Consider the following 23,129-nt stretch of genomic DNA (forward strand, 5'->3'; position numbering starts at 1 on the left):
AACAAACCAGATTTTTGAGTTATTCATACCCTTTCCCTCCACATTGCCAGGTCAGTGAGTGTTAACGAAATGACTTGAGGCTAGAGAGAGAAGTGGGGATGTGAGTTATAGAAGGATGTCGCTTATAAGGTCCTAAGCCCCACAGCACATGTTCCATTGTATTTTTTCTCTTTTTAATATTTGCTCTGCAATATTTAAGACATACAATAAAGACATGGAATAATAAGCAATTATGTGCCTACCATCAGCTTATGAAACAAAATGTTACCTGTACCTTTCTGCTTGTCCTCGGCTGGTCATAGCCTTTCTGTCACAGCCAGTTTTAGATACTTTGTGAAGAATAGTTTATTGGCCTGAAATACCCCAGTTTTCCTGGGCTTTCACTGTTTCTGAAACCTCTGCAAGGCGTTCATTTATTCCTTAAATATGTGTCAAGTGCCCATTGTGTACCAAAGACTGTTTAAAGTGCTGGGAATACATACACGGGGGACAGCAACCTAGGTCCTGTCCTCAAGGAGTTCACATTCTGATGGGACAGACAGGCACTAAGCACATGGACAGAAATATAATCAATGTTGGGTTGCTACCTGCCTCTGTGAGCTATGAAGAAAAATAAGGCTGGGTGGCCGGGCGTGATGGCTCATGCCTGTGATTGATCCCAGCACTTTGGGAGGCCAAGGCAGGCGGATCACTTGAGGTCAGGAGTTTGAGACCAGCCTGGTCAATATGGTGAAACCCTGTCTCTACCAAAAATACAAAAACTAGCCGGACATGATGGCAGACACCTGTAATCCCAGCTGCCCAGGAGACTGAGGCAGGATAATCGCTTTAACCTGGAAGGCAGAGGTTGCAGTGAGCTGAGATCGCACCACTGCACTCCAGCCTGGGTGACAAGGGTGAAACCCTGTTTCAAAAAAAAGAAAAAGAAAAAATAAGGCTGGGGCCAGGCACGGTGGCTCACCCCTGTAATCCCAGCACTTTGGGAGGCCAAGTCGGGCGGATCACGAAGTCAGGAGATCAAGACCACGGTGAAACCCTGTCTCTACTAAAAATACAAAAAATTAGCCAGGCACTGTGGCGGGTGCCTGTAGTCCCAGCGACTCGGGAGGCTGAGGCAGGAGAATGGCATGAACCCAGGGGGTGGAGCTTGCAGTGAGCCGAGATCCGGCCACTGCACTCCAGCCTGGGCGACAGAGCAAGGCTCCGTCTCAAAAAAAAAAAAAAAGAAAAAGAAAGCTGGGTAAGTTGGGTATAAGATTACGGCAGTAGGCGGGTGCGGTGCCTCACACCTGTAATGTCAGCACTTTGGGAGGCCAACACCGGTGGATCACGAGGTCAGGAGTTCCAGACCATCCTGGCGAACACTGTGAAACCCCGTCTCTACTAAAAATACAAGAAAAATTAGCTGGGCGTGGTGGCGGGTGCCTATAGTTCCAGCTACTCAGGAGGCTGAGGCAGGAGAATGGCGTGAACCTGGGGGGCGGAGCTCGCAGTGAGCAGAGATGGCGCCACTGCACTCCAGCCTGGGCGACAGAGCGCGGCTCTGTCTCAAAAAAAAAGAAGAAAAAAGATTATGGCAGTAAAGCTAGTCTGAAAGGCCCTCTCTGAGGAAGTGACCTTTGAGCAAAGACTTTAGGAAATTAGCTTTGTGCGTAGCTGAGAGAAGAACTTTTTAGTCCAAGGAATGGTATATGCAAAGGACCTGAGGCTACAATCGACGTACGGTGCTTAAAGTTGGTCTGCTGGGGTGGAGTGAGTGAGTGAATGGGAGGGTGTAGGAAATGAGGTCAGAGGTAGCCAGAGGCCCCGATGATTTAGGGCTTTTAAGCCTGGGTAGAGTATTTGGATTTGAACTTAAGGGAGATGGGAAGCCATTTGGAGGGTTTTGGGCAAAATGATGACATGATCTTATTTATATTTTAAAAGAATACCTGTGACCTACCGTGTGAAGAAAAGACTATGGGGGTAAGGCCTGAAGCAGGGAGAGCATGTGGGTGTTACAGTCCAAGTGAGAGATAATAGTGACTTGAACTAAGTGGCATGCTGGTAGTTACAGGCTCTCTGAGAGGGGAAAAAACTGTGATTTGGAAGATTTGTGAGCCTTTGCTGATTTCCATGGTGTAAGTCGTCCTGCGGTGGTGATTTCAGGGCCACTCGTGTGCTAACACTGCATGTGGGAAAAGTTGTGCACAGTCAGCATTCATGAGTTAGTGCAAGCCAGCTCCAGCACACCACCGACTGAACTTGAATGCATTGAACCTGGGGTGTGTTTGCAGGGGATGTTCAAATTTGTCTCCATCTGCTAGGGCAGGTGGAAGCTCTACCACCTTCTTGGAAAGGAGGTGAGGAAGAAGGTTATCAGAGGGAGAGTCAGTTTATGAAGTCCATCATGTTGAAGCCTTGCAAAATAATCCTAGATGTTGAAGGCCTTGCAGGAACTCTGGACTCTTAGATCCTTTGAAAGTGGAGCTCAACCCAAAACCTCCCTGCAAACAGGAAGCTGGTTTGAGTTAAGAACATAAAATAAAAACCAGCTGATGCCCCTGAATGTTTTCCCCTGCTCCTCCCCTTCCACAGAGCCAAAGGAAACTGCTTGTTTTCCCCTCTTGGATAGCTGCTTAGAAGGCCAGAAAAAGCCAAAAACATAAATCCTTTGAAAATAAGCCAAGTTTTGAGCTCAGGCAAACTCCTGCCTGTGGGGTTTTCCTAGTGCGGAAGTATGTTCCACTGCTCAGAGTCCTAGGAGGAAAATGACTAACGAACACAAAGGTGCTGGTGATCAGAGCCTGTCTCCCAGGCCAGGCGGAAAGAGATGGCCTGTAGCAGGGTTTCCCAAACTAGAGCTTCCAGCCCATTTGTAGGTCGTGAAATCAGTAAAGTGGGCCATGACCAGAATTATTTTTTAATGAAATGGATATAATAGAAAATAGAGTATATGGCACTCTAGGATTAACAATAGGATATTGTTTTGTGAAACTTTCAGTTTTATGCATATGCACACACATGTCTCTATATACTAGGTCATGATATAAAATGTGTTTCTTACTGTGGGTCATGGCCAGAAAACTTTGTTAAACACTGGTCTTTAGAGTGTTACTAGCCCACGTCTCCTTGCTTTAGAGAATTAATTCTCTTTGGAATGGGATCATCTACCCACAAAACACCTACCCAAATTCCTGTTCGAAAGAAGATCAGCTGAGAACCAACGGACTTGGTGTAATTCTTCGGGACTGACACTGAAGCGTAAGGGATGGAAGGGATCAATGCAAATTTGAATCCAAAGGATTTACCTTTAATCAGATTACCAGGAGAAAATAAGAGTTGAGCAGCCCTTTAGCTCCCTACACTTGATTTTGTGGCCTCTCCCAGCTGTGTGGGTAATGCCAGCCTGGGGCCGTTCTCTTTCCTGTCTGCAGAAAGCAGTGGGTGTGGCAGGAATGTCCCTAAATATCCCCTCCTCTGGGAGAGTTGCAGGTTCAGTGCCAGGATGACATGGTGACTTAAACTGAGTATCCCCCAGACTTCCCTAGAATGATTTTGTTGCTCTCCAGTCAGTAATAGGTGACTAGGTCCCAGTGGTTCATTAAGCTGAGAAAAAGTAGAGCAGGCATAGGTTAGGGTAACCTATCAAGAATGTATAGAGAAGGCCAAAGTTACTTTATTCCACACTAGGTTTAGTGCCTTAGATGGGCACAAGGGTAATTGGCAAGTTTGGTGCTTGCCAGGTGGCTCTGGGTTGCTTCTCTGTATCGAAACCATATCTACCAGTGAGCAGACACATGTTAGAATTCCTCATCTGCATCCCCAAGAAACACAGATAATCCTCGGGGACCTTTCTGGGGAATAGGTATTAAATGTAACATCTCTGGAGACTTATTTTGGTCTTCGGCCACCACAGGGCGTTTCCTTCCAACCTAATTCAAGCGAAAATAATCCTCAGAGATAAAAATTTAAACACGGTCTCTAGGAGTACCTTTTTTTTTTTGAGATGGAGTCTCACTCTGTCACCCACGCTGGAGTGTAATGGCGCGATCTCGGCTCACTGTAACCTCCACCTCACAGGTTCAAGCGATTCTCGTGACTCAGCCTCCTGAGTAGCTGGGATTACAGGCACCCACCACCATGCCCAGCTAATTTTTGTATTTTTAGTAAAGACGGGGGTTTCACTATGTTGGCCAGGCTGGTCTCGAACTTCTGACCTTGAGTGATCTGCCCACCTTGGCCTCCCAAAGTGTTGGGATTACAGGCGTGAGCCCTTGCCCCTGGCTCCTCTAGGAGTACTTCTCATTCTGCAGTTGGAGCAATATGAGAGAAGGAGAAACTCCAAAACTGTCCTAATTGATTCTGAGCCTCCCCTCTCTAGAAACTGGCCTGGACTAGTAGTAGACCGCCCTGCCACAAGCATCTACCCTATGTGTGTCTGATTTACATTGCCCTCTTACGGCCTCTGAGACTCTCCTCAGGGTCAGTGTTTTCATAGCAAAGTGCTATCTAGCCTGTTCACATGTCCGTCCTGCATTCTGAAGCCCCACTCTCTGAGCCAGGGGAGATCAGGGACATTCCTGAGCAGGGTCAGTGCAGGGAGTGCACAGTCCTGGAGCAGGTAAAGACCTGGAGCAGCAAATGGAAGACCTGGAGCAGAGCATGACGTGAAGTGACAGCAGGAGGTTAGAGGGAAGTCTCAATCTCACTTGGCATCGTCTAGCAGAAAGAGCAGTGAGTTAATCTGAGGTTAGTTCAGTGTGGGTCCTGGGGCCTGCAGACAGTGTGGGGTAATAATACTAATGATGAGAGTGATGAGTGTCTCCCGCGGCCATGTACTCTCCGAATCTCTGAGCATTTCATCTTTCATCTCTGTGGGAGTTGTGGCTTAATAATAATAATTAGAATACCCTGAGCATCGGTGCTTTGCAGAACACAGCATTAAGCCCTGTTTCTGCCTCCTTGGATTGTAGTCTGTACGAACTGGCAGACATTTGGGAGGTGGAGCCCTCTGATGGAGGGGAAGAACATGATAGAATGCAAAGGTCAGGGATATTCTGAGTCACCTAATTGATACCTAACATTCCTTTGGCTCTTGGTAGGTCAGAGTGGCCTTTCCTTATGTCTGCCAAAGCACAAAGATCAGTGGCCTCACCCAAGTCTCACGGATCCAAGAGTCTAGTCTGGGGATCCCAGGCTCCAGCTTATACATGGTGCCTTCCTGGTTTTGGGGAATGCTTGTTCCTCTGTGGCCATGAGTTATACTTTAACGAGTTGGTTTTCTTTCCTGTGGTACCAGCAGACTGAGCCCTCCTGAAAATAGGTGTTGCACACTGGGTTTTTCCCATGTGATCAAGAAGCCCAGTGGCCAGAATGGAAAAAGCTGCAGAAGTCATAGTTCCATTCTCCTGAAGACATGGGCATCTGGAAAGTAGCCAGTGCCTCAGGATGTCCCAAGTGCCTTCAGCACCTTCTTCCCAAACACACTCTGTCTATAACATGTCACTTCTGTCTTGCTCTGACAGGTGACCTTGGAGAAGGTGCTGGGAATTACAGTGTCTGGAGGCAGAGGACTTGCCTGTGACCCCCGGTCAGGTTTAGTTGCCTACCCAGCAGGGTAAGTAAGTGCCTTGGAAGAGATCTTGATGCATGGGAATTTATAGCCATGCTAGAGCAATTGGGGTGGGCAGGGGTTTTCTGGTATCTTCTGGAAGATACATACAGGTTAATGTTTTGTTGCCATTTTTGTAAAGAGACACAGGACCACGTAAAGGTTCTTTGGTGCTGTCATTGTTGCCATCCTGTCCTGCTTTTTGGTTATCTACTCTGCCTCCCACACACAAATTTCACACAGTTCCCAATACCATCTTCAGTAGCTACCTTCTAGTCATTTAAAAAACAACTTTGTTGAGATGTAATTCACATACCATATAACTCACTATTTAAAATATCCAATTCAGTAGTTTTTAGTATATTCACAGAGTTGTGCAGCCATCACCACAATCAAATTTAGGACATTTTCATGACCCTGTTCCTTTTTTTTGTTTGTTTGAGACAGGTTTTGGCTCTGTCACCCAGGCTGGAGTACAGTGGCTCGATCTTAGCTCACTGCAACCTCCACCACCGATATTCAAGCAATCCTCCCACCTCAGCCTCCTGAGTAACTGGGACTACAGGCGTACTGCCCCATGCCTGGCTAATTTTTTGTAGAGATGGGGTTTCACCACATTGCCCAGGCTGGTCTCGAACTCTTGAGCTCAAGCCATGTTGAAGCCTCAGCCACCCAAAGTGCTGGGATTACGGGCGTGAGCCACCGTGTCTGGCTCCATTCCTATCAGTCACTCTTCATTCCCACCCCTACCTTACCAGACGTTCATCCCTAGGCAACCACTGTCTCCAATAATTTGCCTATTCTGGATATTTCATACAAATGGAATCAGATAACACTGTATTTGGCCTTTTGTAACTGGCTTCTTTTCGTTGTCCAGCCTGGAGTGCAATGGTACGATCACAGCTGACTGCAGCCTCAGCCTCCTGAGTAGCTGGAGCTATGGTGTGTGCCACCATGCCCAGCTAAGTTTTCCATTTTTTGTAGAGACGGGGTCTAACTGTATTACTTAAGCTAGTTTCAAACTCCTGGGCTCAAGCAGTCCTCCTGCTTCAGCCTCCCAAAGTGCTGGGATTACAGGCGTGAGCCACCATACCTGGCCAGCATACTGTTTTCAGGGTCAATCTATGTCACAGCATGTATCACCATCTTATTCCTTTTTGTAGCTGAATAATACTACATTGCATGGATGTACCACATTTTATCTATTCTTCAGTTGATGGACATTTGAGTTGTTTCTACTTCTTAGCTATTAGGAATAATGCTGTTATGAATCTGTTCTAGTCACTTTGAGAGAGATCAGTGCCATAGAAGAGAAGTAGGGGACTGGGGCTACTATTCTTTCTCTTGCTGCCTTTTCACTCCTCTGCTCCTACAAGTGGGAAACCTCCAACCATAGTTTCTTCAGGCTGCTGGAGAAAGCTTGGAATCCCTCCTGCTTCTGGCTCCCTCTGTTCCATGCTGATAGGCACAGGAATATGAACATGAGTAGGGCTACTGCTGTACCTTTCTTACTCTGCCATTAATTTGGTAATGCCTAGTTCATTCCCCAATGTAATTTTCATAGCAACTTTTATAGTTTTTATACTAGATACATGATTTGCTTAGTTTTATCACCTCATCAAAAAAGCTCTGTTATCAGGCTGGGCCTGGTGGCTCAAGCCTATAATCCCAGTACCTTGGGAGGCCAAGGTGGGCAGATCACTTGAGGTCAGGAGGTCGAGACCAGCCTGGCCAACATGTTGAAACCCTGTCTCTACTAAAAACACAAAAAAATTAGCCGGGCGTGATGGCGGGTGCTGGTAGTCCCAGCTGCTCAGGAGGCTGAAGCATGAGAATCACTTGAACCCAGGAGGTGGAGGTTGTAGTGAGCCGAGATTGCGCCACTGCACTCCAGCCTGGGTGACAGAGAGACTCTGTCTTAAAAAAACACAAGCCACCACCAAAAAAAGCCACCTTTATCAATCAAGTACAGTCACGTGTCACTTAATGATGGGGATATGTTCTGAGAAGTGTCATTTTGCAATTTCGTTGCTGTGTGAACATTACAGAGTGTACTTACACAAACCTAGACGGTGTAGCCTACTACACACCTAGGCTACGTGGTATAGCCGGTTGCACCTAGGCTAGAAACCTGCACAGCAGGTTACTGTACTGAATACTGCACATAATCCTAAGACAATGGTATTTGTGTATTTAAACATAGAAAAAGTATGGTAAAAATATCATATAAAAAATATATATGATTTGGGAGGCCGAGACGGGCGGATCACGAGGTCAGGAGATTGAGACCATCCTGGCTAACACGGTGAAACCCCGTCTCTACTAAAAAATACAAAAAACTAGCTGGGCGAGGTGGCGGGTGCCTGTAGTCCCAGCTACTCGGGAGGTTGAGGCAGGAGAATGGCATAAACCCAGGAGGCGGAGCTTGCAGTGAGCTGAGATCTGGCCACTGCACTCCAGCCTGGGCGACAGAGCAAGACTCCGTCTCAAAAAAAAAAAAAAAAAAAAAAAAAATATATATATATATATATGAAAGGCACACCTGTATAAGGGCACTTACCATGAATGGAGCTTCCAGGACTGGAAGTTGTTCTGGGTGAGTCAGTCAGTGAGTGGTGAGTGAGTGTGAGTGCCCAGAACATTACTGTACACTTTACAAACACTGTACACTTGGCCATACTAAATTTATTTTAAAAACATATATTCAACAATAGATGAACCTAACCTACTATAACTTTCTTACATTTTATAAACTTTTTTTTTAACAACTTGACTCTTGTAGTAACACTTAGCTTAAAACACAAACGCAGTACAGCTATACAAAAATATTTTTCTTTTTTTTTTTCTGAGATGGAGTCTCCCTCTGTCACCCAGGCTGGAGTGCAGTGGCACGATCTTAGCTCACTGCAACCTCTGCCTCCTGGGTTCAAGTGATTCTCCTGCCTCAGCCTCCTGAGTAGCTGGGATTACAGGCTCCTGCCACCACACCTGGCTAATTTTTGTATTTTTAGTAGAGATGGGGTTTCGCCATGTTGGTCAGGCTGGTCTTGAACTAATGACCTCAAGTGATCCACCCACCTTGGCCTGCCAAAGTGCTGGCATTACAGGCATGAGCTACCATGCCTGGCCCAAAAGTATTTTCTTTTTATCTTCTATAAGCTTTAAATTTTGTTTTTAACTTTTTAAACTTTTCTGTTAAAGACACAAACACACACATTAGCCTAGTGCATAGAACTACATAGGGTCAGGATCATCAAGATGTCACTAAGTGACAGGAATATTGTAGCTCCATTATAATCTTACGGGACAACTGTCATACATGCCCTTCACTGTTGACCAAAATGTCATTATGTGATGTATGACTATACTTATTCTATACTAGGCACTTTTTTTTTTTTGAAACGGAGTCCTGCTCTGTCGCCCAGGCTGGAGTGCAGTGGCCGGATCTCAGCTCACTGCAACCTCCGCCTCCTGGGTTCACACCATTCTCCTGCCTCAGCCCCCCGAGTAGCTGGGACCACAGACGCCCGGCACCTCGCCTGGCTAATTTTTTTTTGTATTTTTAGTAGAGACGGGGTTTCACCATGTTCGCCAGGATGGTCTCGATCTCCTGACCTCGTGATCCGCCCGTCTCGGCCTCCCAAAGTGCTGGGATTACAGGCTTGAGCCACCGCGCCCGGCCCGCCAGGCACTTTTTAAGCACTGTATATTAATTATTTAATACTCTCAGCAACGCTTTGATGTTGGTACTATTATCATCCTCATATTTTAGAGAAGGAAATTGAGATTCAAAGAAGTCAAGCAGGCCCAGTGCGGTAGCTCAGGCCTATAGTCCTAGCACTTTGGGAGGGCAAAGTGGACGGGTCACCTGAGGTCAGGAGTTCAAGACCAGTCTGGCCAACATGGTGAAATCTTGTCTCTACCAAAATACAAAAATTAGCCTGGCATGATGGCAGGTGCTGGTAGTCCCAGCTACTTGAGAGGCTGAGACGGGAGAATCGCTTGAACCCGGGAGACAGTGGTTACAGTGAGCCGAGATCGTGCCACTGCACTCCAACCTGAGCAGCGAGCAAGATTCCATTTCAAAAAAAAAGTTAGGCAGGCAGGGTGCAGTGGCTTTGGGAAGCCAAGGCAGGAGGATTGCTTTGAAACCAAGAATTTGAAACCAGCCTGGGCAACATAGTGAAAACCCTGTCTCTACCGAAAAGTAAAAATAAAAAAATTGGCTGGGTGTGGTGGCATGTGCCTGTAGTCCTAGCAACTTGGGAGGCTGAGGCGGGAGGATTACTTGAGCCCAGGAGGTTAAGGCTGCAGTGAACTATGATCGTGCCACAGTACTCCAGCCTGGGTGACACAATGAAACCCTACCTCTTAAAAAAACCAAAAGGGTTAAGGAGTTTGCTCGAGGTAACATAGCTAGTATGTGTATTGGGGTTCTAACCCAAGTAGTATGACTGTAGAGTTCTGATTATTAAAATGGCACAAGGTGGGGGGAAGACCACACTTTTTTTTTTTTTTTTTGAGATGGAGTTTCATTCTTGTTGCCCAGGCTGGAGTGCAATGGCACGATCTCGGTTCACCACAACCTCCGCCTTCTGGGTTCAACCAGTTCTCCTGACTCAGCCTCCCAAGTAGCTGGGATTATAGGCATGCGCCACTACACCCAGCTAATTTTGTATTTTTCGTAGAGACAGGAGTTCTCCATGTTGGTCAGGCTGGTCTTGAACTCCTGACCTCAGGTGATCTGCCCACCTCGGCCTCCCAAAGTGCTGGGATTACAGGCATGAGCCACTGTGCCCGGCCACTTTCTGCTTATTTTTAACAAATTGCTTTTCCTCTAAGCTGCCTACCTGCCCTTTGAATAAGAAGAGCCCCCTTTATGGGCAACTCAGTCTGTGCCAGGGAGACTTCTGTCCCTGGGTTTGGGGTCATTATCTTTCCCAAGTGGTCCTCTGGTGTTTAATGGCTGCAGTAGGGGTGCTGTGGAGCCACATGGGCTCTGCCTGGCAGAGGCTGGACTGGGCTCCCTTTTCCCCTAGAGAAGCAAGTTGGTGGAAAGACCTCTCTGCTGGATAAGTGTGTGCAGCCTGCCTCAGGGGAGTTCCACTTGTTCTTGCCTCTGCCTGGGAAAGCCAGGTTCCCTCTTGTTGGAGGTGGGGCTGGGGCTGGATGTAGCATAGGCAGAAAAGGCCTTGGGGTGCTGCTTGGTGCATGCTGAGCCCTGTGTCCCTGCCCTGGGGAGTGTGGAGTCCTGCCCGCTTTCTTCCTCACACACCCCTGGACTCCAGGCCTGGCCTTTAAGGGAGTGTGCTTATGCATGTTTATGGGCAGGTCTCAGCCCAGTGCATGTGCCTGGGAGTCATGATCCTTCCAGGTGGTGTGCAGGCTTCTCTGATGGAACCTCTAGTAGGTTTCCTGAGTGTGTGTGCTTGGCTTTGGCCACCCCTGAGCAGTGCCCCTAATCTGTTCCCTGACCTTTTGATTTCTTAGAACTTCAAGTTCTCTGCGCATATGGCTTCTTTCTGGGTGTTTGAGTTTTGCTGTGTTCTAGAGCTCCCTGATGTGCTGCTGTGATGTTGGGGGCCACCAGATTCTGTGTGAGCACAAGCAGGTTCTTCACCTCCCTCCTTGTCTCCCTGCTTTTCTTATCTGATCATCCTTACACTGCCCCCAGTCCCCGCACTCTTGTTCCTCCTGTGCCTGTTGCTTTAGGAGCCAGCTCAGGTATCCTAGAAACAAGGAGAGAAGCAAAACTCAGAAAATTCTCTGAGGCCCAGAGGCGAATATCAAACCAAAACAAAGTTTTCTGAAAGGAAATGGAACAGCACGGGAAAGGAGGGTGGGCAGTGTGTCAGGGAGAGGTGGGTAGGAGCTCCAGGCTGAGCATGGAGCCTGTCCTAGTGGCTCCTACATCCCTTGGCTGTTGTTTCCCCATGGGAAGGCCCCTACCAGAGGATGTCGACAGTCCCTTTGAGAGACTTAGTTGAGCTGAACACCATTAATTGAGTTGGGCCTTTTCCCCAGCCGGCTTAGTGGAGATGGATGTTCGAGCCCAGAACAGCCCCTGGGCACCTGTTCCCCTGTGCCTAGTCCTGAGAGTGGGTTTCTCCTGGCTCCCATGCCAGAGTGGCCTGGGTGAGTGTCCTACGCACAGCTTCTCCTCTCCCATTGGGGTGGAAAGTGTCCTAGTGAGGTAACAGGGTGTATCTGGCAGCTGAGAAGAGATCTCTTGGTTGATTTGAGTGGGGAGGAAAAGAGGGAACCCCTGCTCTCCTGAGGAGGCCCTCCATTTACTCAGCCCATGTTAGAATTGATGCTGAGATCCTCAGCTTGGAAGCATTGCACTGGGTGTGACGGAATCCTCCTCCTGAACTGTGTTCTCGTGGCACCTGAGCTGAAGGAACACAGAGCTGCCTTCTTACTCTCTGTAGGGAATTCGCCAGGGACAGTGGAGAGACCCGTGGACCTGAGAGAAGCAAAGGCTGGGACTTGGTGCCCAGGATCACGCAGTGTGTGAGCAGACAGGCCTGTGACCTTAGTGTTCTGCTCTTTCCACCTCAGCGCTGCCCTTGAGCATCAAGGAGTCCTAAATGCCTGAGGTACAGGAGAAGCATCCTCTCCCCAGGGCCCTGGTTCACACTCTGCTACACAGGAGGTTCTTGGCAGCCAGGGCTTTGAGATCTTGCAGCTAGTGACTTGAAGATGTATTCACTCATTTACACACAATTACTGAGGGCCTATCTTCTAGGCCCTGGGAACTTAACAGTAAGTAAAACAGACCCAAAATACCATCCTCACAGAACTGGCAGTCTGGTGTGTGAACATGGATCCCCACCCCCAGTGTAAGTTATAAGCATGATTACAAGTTGATGTGTGCTTTGGAAACAGTATAAGCAGTAGCAGTGACAGGGGTAGGCTTGTAATGATAAATAGGGCTGGAGGGCGACATTTGAGCGAGGCCAGAAGCCCCTTTGGTATGCTTCTGTGAGTCACTCTCAGATTTTACCTGGTCTGAAAGAAAACAATTCAAAGGCCCAGGGTCCCTGGTTGATCTCGTGTGTGCTGCTCCCTGTCGATACTGCCCCGTGCATAGCTCATGCCATCCGGGGGATGGAGAGTGGTAGGAGGTGGATCCTGAGGGAATCCTGGGCTCTGTGGTAGCAGCAGGCCTGGACCTGTGTAGGGAAGGGGGATGTTGAAGGCTTGGCCCTTCCTGGGCAATGGGCCCAGCACCTGGCGCCAGTACTCCACAGCGTGACTCCCCAAGGCTGAGGCCTTACACCCTCCCCGTGAGAGTGAGCAGCCGCCCTGCACCCTCGGGTGCTGAGTTGCGGGACTCAGCTGGTTGGGCCAACCCAGCCCTTGGCATGTGGTGGATCCCAGCCAGCACTGCAGCAAGGGCTCACCCTGCTGGGCAGGGTCAGGGGATGTGGAGGGAAAGATTGATACAAACCGTGCCCTGCGCTTCTCTCCCCGGCTGACCTAGGAGCTTGCTCAGAATTCACCAAGAAGGCTGAGAGGGCTCCTTGGTGCTTTTGAGAACAGGTTGGGAGGGCGTCAACAAGCCAAGCACACAGGGAGCCCTGGCCATGCTGCTGTCACTTCAGCATCTGTGTTATCGTCCCTGCATGTGGAGCTGTGACCGTGGTTGCATGCTCTCTTTCTTTCTCTTGTTGGATGGCTTCCAAATATCAATAATTAGAAACAAAAATAGTTGCTTAAGGGACGACCTCTGGTGTTTCCTTTTCTTGCTTAGCTCTTCCATGGCACACCTGAGAATTTCTTAGGCTATACTGGGAGCAGGGGGATGTTAGAGGAGGGAGAGATTGCCTCATTGCCATTGCCTCTAGCCAGTTATCCTTCTATCTACGTAGTGTTCCTACATACACACACACACACCATTCACCCTTCTCCTTCCACCATGGAGCTAAACATAGAAGGAGGAGGAAACAGGATATTGTGTCCCAGGAAGACTGAGTTTGTATGCAGTGACTTGGAAAGTGTTTTAAGCAGTCTGATGCACTACCCTTTAAAGGCTGAAATGCTGTTTTGGGATGAGAATTAAGGGAAAACTCATAAGCTTGCAAATAGAGCCCACTTTTTCTGGATTTGGGATACGGTTGGCTGGATTATGCATTGAGTCAATTCAATTAGATCAACTCTCAGCTGAAGCCCTAGCTTTCTGATGAGCCCTATCTGATGAGTTCCTGTGTAACTCATCAGAAAGCTAGGGAACCTGTCCCCATTTAGACTAGAGCCTTTGCTGGAGAGAGGAGCCTGCAGAGGGCCTCAGGTCAGCACAGACTGCAAGAAGGTTCAGAAAACGTTGGTTAACCACTAAAAACTTTCTGGGCTCTGAATTCATGATGGTGGCAGGCCTGGGGCTATTACTTTTCATATACTGCATAAAGTATTAAAACCTAAATGTCTAAATCTGGCTGGGCACAGTGGCTCACGCCTGTAATCCAACACTTTTGGAGGCCAAGGTGGGTGGATCACCTGAGGTCAGGAGTTTGAGACCAGTATGGTGAAATCACATCTCTACTAAAAATACAAAAAAATTAGCCAAGCTTGCTGATGGGTGCCTGTAATCCCAGCTACTCGGGAGGCTGAGACAGGAGAATTGCTTGAACCCGGGAGGTGGAGATTGCAGTGAGCTGAGATCACACCACTGCACTCCAGCCTGAGCAACAAGAGCAAAACTCCATCTCAAAAAAAAATCTAAATATGTGGACTTTGAACTCTGTTATAATTTTTTCCTTCTTTCTTTCTTTCTTTCTTTCTTCTTTCTTTCTTTCTTTCTTTCTTTCTTTCTTTCTTCTTCCTTCCTTCCTTCTTTCTTTTCTTTTTTTTCTTCCTTTCTTCCTTTCTTTCTTTCGTCTTTCTTCCTTTCTTTCAACGGAGTCTCTCTGTCGCCCAGGCTGGAGTGCAGTGGTGTGATCTCAGCTCACTGCAAGCTCCGCCTCCTGGGTTCCCGCCATTCTCCTGCCTCAGCCTCCTGAGTAGCTGGGACTACAGGTGCCCACCACCACGCCCAGCTAACTTTTTGTATTTTTAGTAGAGATGGGGTTTCACTGTGTTAGCCAGGATGGTCCCCATCTCCTGACTTCGTGATCCACCCGCCTCGGCCTCCCAAAGTGCTGGGATTACAGGCGTGAGCCACTGTGCCTGGCTCTGTTATAATTTTCATGTGCCTGCTCAAGAGCGATGGGGTGCAGAGTTTCCAAAGCCATCTTGCTTTTGTCATACTTTTTTTTTTTTTTTTTTTTTGAGACAGAGTCTAGTTCTTGTCTCCCAGGCTGGAGTGCAATGGCATGATCTCAACTCACTGCAACCTTCACCTCCCAGGTTCAAGCAATTCTCCTGCCTCAGCCTCCCAAGTAGCTGGGATTACAGGCACCTGCCACCACACTTGGCTTATTTTTGTATTTTTAGTAGAGATGGGGCTTCACCATGTTGGCCAGCCTGGTCTTGAACTCCTGACCTCAGGTGATCTGCCTGTCTCAGCCTCCCAAAGTGCTGGGATTATAGGCATGAGCCACTGTGCCCGGCCTGTTACAATTTTTAAAACCCTCCTGACTGTGACATTCTAGAAGGGGAAGCAGGAGACTAGAAGGTGGTATAAAAAGAGAAAGGAGTTCAAGACTACCCTGGGCAACATGGCAAAACCCCATCTCTACAAAAAAATACAAAAATTAACTGGGTGTGGTGGCATGTGCCTGTAATCCCAGCTTCTTGGGAGGCTGAGGTAGGAGGACTGCTTGCCCAGGAGGTCGAGGCTGCAGGGAGCTGTAATGGTGCCATGGTGCCACTGCACTCCAGCCTGGGTGACAGAGCAAGACCCTGCCTCCAAAAAGAAAAAAAAGGAAAGAAAGAAAGGAAGGAAGGGCTAAGCAGGGTGGCATGAGCCTGTAATCCCAACTACTTGGGAGGATGAGGCAGCAGGATTACTTGAGTCCAGGAGTTCAAGACCAGCTTGGGCAACATAGTGAGACCTTGTCTCAAAAAAACGGAAAAAGGAAACAGGAACAAGGAAAGAGTAGGAAATGGAGAAAGAAGGAGGAAAAAAAAAAAAAAAACAAAACAGGAAGAGTTGAGGGGTTAGAGGAGAAAATGATGTGACTCAAGAATTCCACAGCTGTTGGTCAGCCTGGCAGTTCTGGGCATATCTGGTCACATCGGAGGTCCCAGTGTCCCCGAATTTGCATATTGAAGTGGTTTATTGAGCCCAAGATGCTTAGCACTCACTATCAACTTGCACCTACCTCCCTTCAAGCTTCCAGCCAGTAGTGGCATTCAGATACGGGGGCTGCAGTGGGGTCCCACTAGGGAAAGTTAGGTCTGCGGGTAGTAGCTGTCTGCTCTTTCTCTCCTCCCTGCCTTTCCTATTCACAGCCTCCAGGCTTGCTCTTGTTTGCTAGTTCCAGTGTTAACGAAGAGTTGAGGCAGAAGGGGCAACGGGCCAGGGCCTGCTGACAGCCAAGAAGCCTAAAGAGAAGCTGCCTGGCTGTTGGCCTTTGGCTTCTTGCCCCTGATTCCTACTACCCAGCTTCCGTCTCCAGAGCTGCCTCTGGAAAGGCAGGACCTGATTCCAGCCAGCAGCCTTGCTGCCTGGCAGGAGAGGTTGCCCCCGCCTTCTCTGTGAGGCAGGCAGAGTCCCTGATTGTCTGCTTCTGGCAGTCGGGGGGCTCTTCTTAGGTTTCTTGGGGCCAGGGATTCTCAGGGTGGGGCTTGGGACCTCCGTGGCACTGTAGGGCTTTCCCAGGCCTTCTCAGGCTCTCTCTATCCCTCTACCCCATCTTACTGAGCCTTTCTGCTATGTGGCCCCTGCCTGGCCTCCCACTTCCTTCCTCATTCAACACATGCAGGGTGTGGGAGGCCAGCTCTTGCCAAGTACACACGTGGATGCACATGTGAGAGACCTTATATCTTCAGGCACACGTGCTTGATACACGTGTGACCCCAAGCCTGTGAACGGGCTGTGCACCTGAGGCCTGCTTTGTCCAAATCACATTTCTTCTCCCCTCCTACACCCCTTCCTGGGGTATATGGAAGGGCTGCGGGATGGCCTGTGTCCCTGCCAGCCCTTTGTGGGTATGGCCAGAGATAGAGCTGGTATTTAGGGGCTTGGTTGGGGAGACAGGCTTCCAGGGAGTCCTTATTACTCTCATGGGGCTACAGAGATAGGCCCTCTTGGGTGGGGAAAAGGAGAAAGAACAGGTTGCCAGGAGAAAGCAGTGGAGGCCTGGCGAGGTGGCTCATGCTTATAATCCCAGCACTTTGGGAGGCAGATCACTTGAGCTCAAGAGTTTGAGACCAGGCCGGGCGCGGTGGCTCAAGCCTGTAATCCCAGCACTTTGGGAGACCGAGACGGGCGGATCACGAGGTCAGGAGATCGAGACCATCCTGGCTAATACGGTGAAACCCCGTCTCTACTAAAAAATACAAAAAACTAGCCGGGCGACGAGGCGGGCGCCTGTAGTCCCAGCTACTCGGGAGGCTGAGACAGGAGAATGGCGTGAACCCGGGAGGCGGAGCTTGCAGTGAGCTGAGAGCCGGCCACTGCACTCCAGCCTGGGCGGCAGAGCAAGACTCCGTCTCAAAAAAAAAAAAAGAGTTTGAGACCAGCCTGGGCAACGTGGCAAGATCCTGTGTCTACAAAAAAAAAAAAAAAAAAAAAAAAGATTAGCTGGCATGGTGGCACATGCTTGTGGTTCCAGCTACTAGGGAGGTAAAGTGGGAGGATTGCTTGAGCCTGGGAAGTTGAGGCTGCACTGAGCCATGTTTGCACCACTGCACTCCTGCTGGGGTGACAGAGTGAGACCCTGTCTCAAAAAAAAAAAAAAAAAAAGTGGAGCCCTTCTGCTGTCTCTACCCAGCTCCCGCTGCTGGGTGACTGGAGTCCTGGGTGGCCTGGAGGGCTCCTGGGGAGCTGTGGTTTGGTGCTGAGCCTGTTGTCTGCTCATCCCCGCAGGTGTGTGGTTGTGTTGTTCAATCCCCGGAAACACAAACAGCACCACATCCTCAACAGTTCCAGGTAAATGGGCCGGGTCCTCAGGATGCCTCTTCCTTCTGGGAGCTATGAGAAGGGCACTATCTGGAGTTTCTATGGCTCTGGGGGCTGGGACCTGGTTGGAGCCTAACGCCAGATGCGGAAGTGCCACATGTGCCATTGGTGTCTGCTGGTCTCACCTTTTGAGAGGCTGGGAGGGGGCTAGGCTTAGGCCAGGATGCCAGTGCCCCTCTGAGCCTGCCCATCTCTTGCAGGAAAACCATCACTGCCCTTGCCTTCTCCCCTGATGGCAAGTACTTGGTCACCGGAGAGGTGAGTGAAGAAGAGGGCTGGCAGTACTGTAAAGAGGGCAGGTGTCCTGGCCTCAGCAGAGAGCTGCGGTCCTAGGCCTGCTCTCACTTTGGCTTCTGAAACAGACACCAAATCCTGGTTTTCGCTATACCTTAAAACAGTGGTTCTCAAGCTTTAGTGTACATCAGAATCACTTGGAGGGCTTATGAAAGCACACATCGCTAGGCTGGTCCTCAGAGTTTCTGCTTCTGTAGGTCTGGGATGGGGCTCCGAAATGTGCATTTGTAAGAAATTCCCAGATAGTGCTGATGCTGCTGGTCAGGGAAGCGTGCCTTGGAAACCACTGCCTTAACTATTCCTTACCCTCGGGGGCCCCCTGCTGAGCTCAGGAGGAACGCCTCTGTCCCGGCGGCATAGTCTTACTAGGGGCAGAAATAGACCTGAGTGGTAGTGGCTCTCAATGCCGGCTGCCCATCAGAACCATTCAGGGAGCCTTGAACAACCAGAAGTGCAGACGGGCACCCAGAGATGCTGACTAAACTCTGGGGCCACTTTCTCCCTGATAATCATTGTTGCCCTCAGATCTTTACCGTATTTCCTCTGTACCCTGCCCTGACTTTTGGCCGGGAGAATGATGGTATCCAGTGACTGAGGAGGCGAGGGCCCCATTCTGGAAGACAAACGGGGGCTGTATGCCTGTGGAGAACTCAAGAACTCACTTCCAGTTCTTGCCTCCCTGCAGAGTGGGCACATGCCCGCCGTGCGGGTTTGGGACGTGGCAGAGCGCAGCCAGGTGGCCGAGCTGCAGGAGCACAAGTATGGTGTGGCTTGTGTGGCCTTCTCTCCTAGCGCCAAGTACATCGTCTCTGTGGGCTACCAGCATGACATGATCGTCAACGTGTGGGCCTGGAAGGTGAGTGGCTGGGTGGGATGGCCTGGCAGCCTCACAGGGGTCAAGTGTCAGCTGGGGAGGCAAGAGACTGCTGACCTGCACGGCTCCACTCCCCCACTGAACCATTCTCATTCTAGAAACTTATTTGAAGCAGAAAAGAGCAACTGTGTGGCCAAGCATGTTGGTAGAAGGAGCTAACTTTATGCCTTCAAGGACTTCTGCAGGAAATGAATCTTTTCATCCCTAGGAAGGGGTTATTTCCCCAACCCTCTTTTTCTGGCCAGTAAATTCTGGAAAGAAATGCTTTTTCAAGTACAAATTCTAATTCTCCTCCATTCTCTGAGTCACTGTCTTCTTAGCTCCAAGAGACAGGGCCTTGATTCTTCCTGTGGCATCCCCTCTAGAAAAACATTGTGGTGGCCTCCAACAAGGTGTCCAGTCGGGTGACAGCAGTGTCCTTCTCTGAGGATTGCAGCTACTTTGTCACTGCAGGCAACCGGCACATCAAATTCTGGTATCTCGATGACAGCAAGACCTCAAAGGTGAGGTGCTAAAGCTGGGAGTAGCCACCAAGTCCCCAGCCAGGGCCTGCCCAGCCCACCCCAGGAGACTCTGCCCGACCTGGGCCTCTCTCTGCATTCCTAGCAGTCATGCAGAAGTTTTGGATGAGCCAGATGCTGTCTGGGCTGAGGAGTAGGCCCAAAGAGCAAGGGGGTGCTGGAGGCGTCCCCTGTCCTCTCCTAGGGCCTGGTTTCCAGGGACAGGCTCTGGGGTGGATGGGGGGTAACAGTGGTGTACCTCCACAGGTGAATGCCACTGTGCCCCTGCTGGGCCGCTCAGGGCTGCTGGGAGAGCTGCGGAACAACCTATTCACTGATGTGGCCTGTGGCAGAGGGAAGAAGGCGGATAGCACCTTCTGCATCACGTCCTCGGGGCTGCTGTGCGAGTTCAGTGATCGAAGGCTTTTGGACAAGTGGGTGGAGCTGAGGGTAAGTACCTCCGTCCCCAGGGGTAGGATCTGCCCATGTCTCAGCTCAGGGGAGAACTAGTGCCCGGGGCTTCAGACTAGGGGCTGGGCCCTCATGCATACAGGAGATCCCAGGAGAATGAAGCTTGGGGGAGCTAGAGCTTGGCCCAGTTCCAGCCCTTGGTGATCTGTATAACTGCCTCCTCTCTGCTCTTTCTGTCTCTCTTTCCCCTGCTTTCCTCTTCTGCTCAGAACACAGACAGCTTCACAGTAAGTGGTGCCTGCCCCCTCCTCTCTTTCTCATGCTGTTTCTTTCTCTTCACTGGGCTTTTCCTACTGGATCCTCTGGTGCCTAGAAGAATCCTCGATTCCTATCCCCTGGCTGGACAGGGCTGAGGGGCTCAGAATAGAGCAGCTGGGCAGCTTTTCCCTTGCCCCTGCCTTGGGCGGTCCCTCCTCTTGGCAGGTGGCTGTTGATGGGCGGGGAGGAGAGAAGACTGAGTGGGCAGGTGGCCTTGTTGAACTGAGCCACTCTGTCCACAGACCACAGTGGCCCACTGCATCTCTGTGAGCCAAGACTACATCTTCTGTGGCTGTGCTGATGGCACCGTGCGCCTTTTCAACCCCTCTAACCTGCACTTCCTTAGCACCTTGCCCCGACCCCATGCTCTGGGGACAGACATTGCCAGCATCACTGAGGCCAGGTGAGCTACGTGGGCCCCCCTTCCTCCATTCGTAGCCTTACCCCTGCCCAGTCTTTCTTGTCAGTGCCTCAGGGAGCAGGCGAAGAGTGTATTGATGCCCCAGAGATTACTGGGAACATCTCTTTAAACAGAAGAATTTGGGTTTATTGGTACTTGTTGCAACCAAGGAGACCCCACCCTGTGGAGAACTGTGGAGAGTCTCAGTAAGTGGGTGTTAGAAGGGGCATATGGGATTGGGGCTTGCGTTGGGTGATTTTAGGAGTAGTTCAAGGGATTGAAGTATTCTGGTTGGATGCTGTCAGGAACTAGGGGCATTTCTACGGTGACACATCTTGTTAATTTATCTAAGAGGTGAAGGAAAGGTATGGGGCTAACGCTGTATTTGGTCAAGGAGCCGCCAGCAGTCATGTAGATGGGAAAGGCGGTGTTCGGTCATTGTTGTGGTTTGTGTGGTGATCTTGTTTTTATATGTGCACAGAGCAGTCTTGGTTTTGTTTTGCCCCATTACAGCCATAGAATTACCTTGTCTAACATTGGTGTTCTGTGAAACTGTGTTCGTCCGAACACCATGGCCCAGCAGCTGGCGCCGGGTCAGGTTCCTGCTGATGGCTAGTAGGGGCTCCTTTCTTCTCTCAAGCAACTACTTCCAAACCTGCAGGTCTGGGGAGGGCTCCTCACGCACTGCTCCTTCCATTGTGGATTGGCTTCTCTTTTCAATCCCTTCAGTCTCACTAGTGTGCCCTGTCCTCTCCCTACAGTCGCCTCTTCTCTGGAGTGGCCAATGCCAGGTATCCAGACACCATTGCCTTGACCTTTGATCCTACTAATCAGTGGCTGTCTTGTGTGTACAACGATCATAGCATTTATGTTTGGGATGTGAGGGACCCCAAGAAAGTGGGCAAGGTGTACTCGGCTCTGTATCATTCTTCCTGCGTCTGGAGTGTGGAGGTATGTGGGCTGACTGGCTGGCTGGAGACTGGCCAGGTTGGCTGGGATACCATTTTGAGGACAGAAAGTAGGGATCCCCAAGAATCATCTTAGATTCCTGCTGCCTCCCTGTTTCTCCAGTGAATTCCCTGGGATAGATCCTGGGGACTGACTTTGAATGTTACAGGCTTCCCCAGTGTGCCCCATCCTTAGTTTTGCCTCAGTGATCTTGAACAAGTTATTGAATTTGACCAAGCCTCAGTTTCCTCAGCTGTAAAATGGTGTACTTGCTTCACCCAACTGTCCTAAGAATACAGTGAGATAATGTAAGTGGGAGGCATGGAAGAGTGCCTGACATATGGTGGGTGCTTCCCCTTGGTCACAATGAAGAGTATGCACTAGTTAGGTATGGCCTGTGACAGGCACCGGACTAAGTCCTGGCCACCATTCCCTCTTTCGTCCCATTCCCTCTCATCTCCTTGGGTAGGCAGAGGACTGCTCCCAAATGGAGGTCTGATTGTGTTCCCTCGGCCCCTTCAGGTCTACCCCGAGGTGAAGGACAGTAACCAGGCCTGCCTGCCCCCCAGTTCCTTCATTACCTGCTCCTCAGACAACACCATCCGCCTTTGGAACACAGAGAGCTCCGGGGTGCATGGCTCTACCCTCCACCGAAACATCCTCAGCAGTGTGAGCCCTGAGGCTATGGGGCCCCGCTTCACCCTCAGTGCCCCCCTCCCCACAGCTTTTGCACCTTGTTATTGGGAACGGGTCCCTAGGCCTTGGCTTTCCAGCCTTCATTTGGCTGTGCTCTGTGGTCCAAGGGTTTGTTTTGCCCAGCTGTCTTGCTCCTTACAGCTGTACTGGTCAGGCCTGCCTCATCTACCTCTTCTAACCTGTTCCACTAGGATCTCATTAAAATCATCTATGTGGATGGGAACACCCAGGCCCTGCTGGACACAGACCTGCCTGGAGGAGACAAAGCGGATGCGTCCCTGATGGATCCCCGCGTGGGCATCCGCTCGGTGTGTGTCAGCCCCAATGGACAGCATCTAGCATCAGGGGACCGTATGGGCACACTTAGGTAATGCCAGGCCCTGGGTGGGTACTGACTGCCGCTCGTGGTGCAGAGTCGGGTATTTAGAACTTTAGGGAGGGTTGGGCCCAAAAAGGTTGGGCAACAAGATACTTATTTACAAGGGAAAGGTAATAACTTTACAATGAGTAAACCTAGCAGAAATCATCTTCCCCAAGTGGTCAGGCCTAACATCCTCATATCAACATCATGATGCCCATAATAGGATGTCCTAGGAAGGATGTGACATTGTTTCTGTGGTATTCTTACCAAAAATGCATAAACTCAATGTAGACGTGAGAAAACATCCAACAAACTCAAATTGAGGCACATACCACAGAGTAACTGATCATACTCTTCAAAAGCATCAAGATCATGAAAAGTAAAGAAAGACTGGAGAATGGTTGCAGACCACAGAAGTCTAAGGAGAAGTAACTAAATGCAATTTTGACTCTGGATAGGATCTGGAGTCAAGAAAAAGGACATAGCGGGAAAACTGGGGAAATTTGAATAAGTTTTCTAATTAATAGTATTGTACCAACATGAATTTCCTAGTTTTGATAACTGCACTATTGTTATGTAAGATGTTAACATTAGGGAAAGCTGGGTAAAGGAAATATGGAAGCGCTCTGTTCTTTCAGCTACTTTTCTCTAAGCCTAAAAGTTCACA

At 49.6% G+C, this 23,129-nt stretch overlaps 1 protein-coding gene across 6 annotated transcripts in view; it reads left to right on the forward strand.

The window, feature by feature from the left end:
- The window catches only part of MAPKBP1 (mitogen-activated protein kinase binding protein 1), a 55,687-nt gene that overhangs the window by 21,165 nt on the left and 11,393 nt on the right, over positions 1-23,129 (forward strand). For 3 of the 6 annotated variants that reach the window (XM_033190502.1, XM_033190498.1, XM_033190499.1), the window contains exons 3-13: positions 5,508-5,599; positions 17,568-17,630; positions 17,861-17,918; positions 18,640-18,810; positions 19,194-19,331; positions 19,596-19,778; positions 20,009-20,026; positions 20,300-20,460; positions 21,219-21,408; positions 21,928-22,074; positions 22,293-22,468. In XM_033190502.1, coding sequence (XP_033046393.1) covers positions 5,508-5,599; positions 17,568-17,630; positions 17,861-17,918; positions 18,640-18,810; positions 19,194-19,331; positions 19,596-19,778; positions 20,009-20,026; positions 20,300-20,460; positions 21,219-21,408; positions 21,928-22,074; positions 22,293-22,468 — 1,397 coding nt within the window. The remainder of the gene's footprint in view (positions 1-5,507; positions 5,600-17,567; positions 17,631-17,860; positions 17,919-18,639; positions 18,811-19,193; positions 19,332-19,595; positions 19,779-20,008; positions 20,027-20,299; positions 20,461-21,218; positions 21,409-21,927; positions 22,075-22,292; positions 22,469-23,129) is intronic. The other 3 variants (XM_033190500.1, XM_033190501.1, XM_033190503.1) reach the window with 2 other exon arrangements.

The sequence above is a fragment of the Trachypithecus francoisi genome, unplaced genomic scaffold (assembly GCF_009764315.1).
Source record: "Trachypithecus francoisi isolate TF-2019V2 unplaced genomic scaffold, Tfra_2.0 Lachesis_group3, whole genome shotgun sequence".
NCBI classification, from domain to species: Eukaryota; Metazoa; Chordata; class Mammalia; order Primates; family Cercopithecidae; genus Trachypithecus; species Trachypithecus francoisi.